At 48.4% G+C, this 1685-nt stretch overlaps 1 protein-coding gene across 1 annotated transcript; it reads right to left on the bottom strand.

Moving 5' to 3' along the window:
- LOC146756386 (olfactory receptor 4M1-like) lies at positions 1-963 on the bottom strand. The gene has a single exon (XM_085524379.1). The coding sequence runs from the start codon at positions 961-963 to the stop codon at positions 1-3; it is 963 nt and encodes a 320-aa protein (XP_085380505.1).
- Positions 964-1685: the final 722 nt, after the last annotated feature.

The following is a 1685-nucleotide window of genomic DNA, read 5'->3' as shown; positions in this document are numbered from 1 at the left end:
TCATTTGTTTACTCCAAAATGCTTCATAAAAAGTCCACACCACAGTGAGTATTTGTGGACAAACCTGCCTATAGAGCTTCTGATCTCCTTGTTGCACAGCGTGTAGATCATGGGGTTCATTAAAGGGAAAATGACCGTATGGAAAAGTTCAATGACTTTTTCCATTGGGACAGCCCGGAAAGGGAGGACGTAGATATAAATTGCTGGGCCAAAGGTGACCAAAACCACAACCATGTGGGAAATGCAGGTGGAGGTGATTTTGTTCTTGGCCTCAGAGGAGAATGCCCGGAGCTTCAACACTAGGGCTGCGTAGGAGATGAGGAGGAGCACAAAGCACACCACGAGGACAGAGCCGTTGTTGAGGAACATCAGCAGTTCCACTGTGTCAGTGTTGGCACAGGCCAACTTTGCCAGCTGTCGAACATCACAGAAGAAGTTGTCCAGGATGTTGGGGCCGCAGAATGGGAGAGTGATGGTAAGAGTAAATAGAATGATGCCGTGAATGAGGCCACCACCCCACGAAGCTCCAAGCAGGGTGCAGCGAACAGTCTTGTTCATGATCATGGTGTAGCGAAGGGGTTTGCAAATGGCAACGTAACGATCGTAGGCCATGGTCAAGAGCAGGAAGATTTCCGCTGCTCCAAGGAAGTGAAGAAACAAGAGCTGAGCCATGCAGCTGTTGTAGGAGATGGTCTTTGGGTTTGAGAATAAGTCAGCCAGCATTTTGGGTAGGGTGACAGAGCAGTAGCAGATATCCAGGAATGCCAGATTGGCCAGGAAAAAGTGCATGGGTGATCCCAGTTGGGAATCACCCCAAACTGTGAGAATGATGAGGACATTGCTTGGGAGAACTGCCATATAGAACAGCAGGAAGAAGGAGAAGAGAATGGACTGTACTCCGTGGCTGTGGGACAGTCCCAGCAGAACAAACTCTCTGACTGTTGTTAAGTTCTCGTGCTCCATTTGGACTCTCGTGAGTGCTGACAAACAGGAATAAATAAGCCAGTGCAAATATATTGCAATATTACAGCAACGTGGGCTGTACTTGCACTATGCACACCCTACGAGCATTGCTTGGTGTGATGGAACTCCATATGGGGAAATACTTGAAAGCTGGGAATGGAGATTCCCACTAAGGTGGGCGCTGTACTGCAATTGGGAGCTGAATGTCAGCACATGGTGGGATGGTCCATGTTTTCTCTCTCTGGGAACTGGCTCCAGAATTGATTCTAGGTTGTAGACCATCAGTGCAGTCTCCTGAAGTGCTGCTCTTTGTGGTCTGAGCTGATTTCTTACATCCCCAACAGCTGCAGAGGTCAATGCCATTCCTTTTCTCCCAAGCCTTACAAATCCACTCAGCTTTTGTGATGGGAGCACCAAGACTTACAGCAATTCCAACTCTGTGTGTAGAATCAGCCACCAGATGCACAGCATTGCAGCAGAAGCCCTTTCAGATAATTCTACCAAATGCATTTCTCTTCCTGGATGCTGTAAGCACAGCACTGAGTTCAACATCCATGCACAGTGCAGTGGACAACACGAGGAAGGTGGAGGCTTTAACATACTGTGCACAATGTGGGGCACATGGAGGCCTGACGACACGGCCGTCTGCTATGCTGAGGTTGGCAGAGATGAAATCTGAGAGGTCTGATACAAACAAGACAGTCTCACATTCCAGGCAAAGA

This window comes from Coturnix japonica, chromosome 27 (genome assembly GCF_054131305.1).
Source record: "Coturnix japonica strain WE chromosome 27, WE-NBRP24, whole genome shotgun sequence".
Taxonomy (NCBI): Eukaryota; Metazoa; Chordata; class Aves; order Galliformes; family Phasianidae; genus Coturnix; species Coturnix japonica.
Note: the sequence above shows the minus strand (reverse complement) of the source record. Positions and strands in the feature narration are given on the sequence as shown.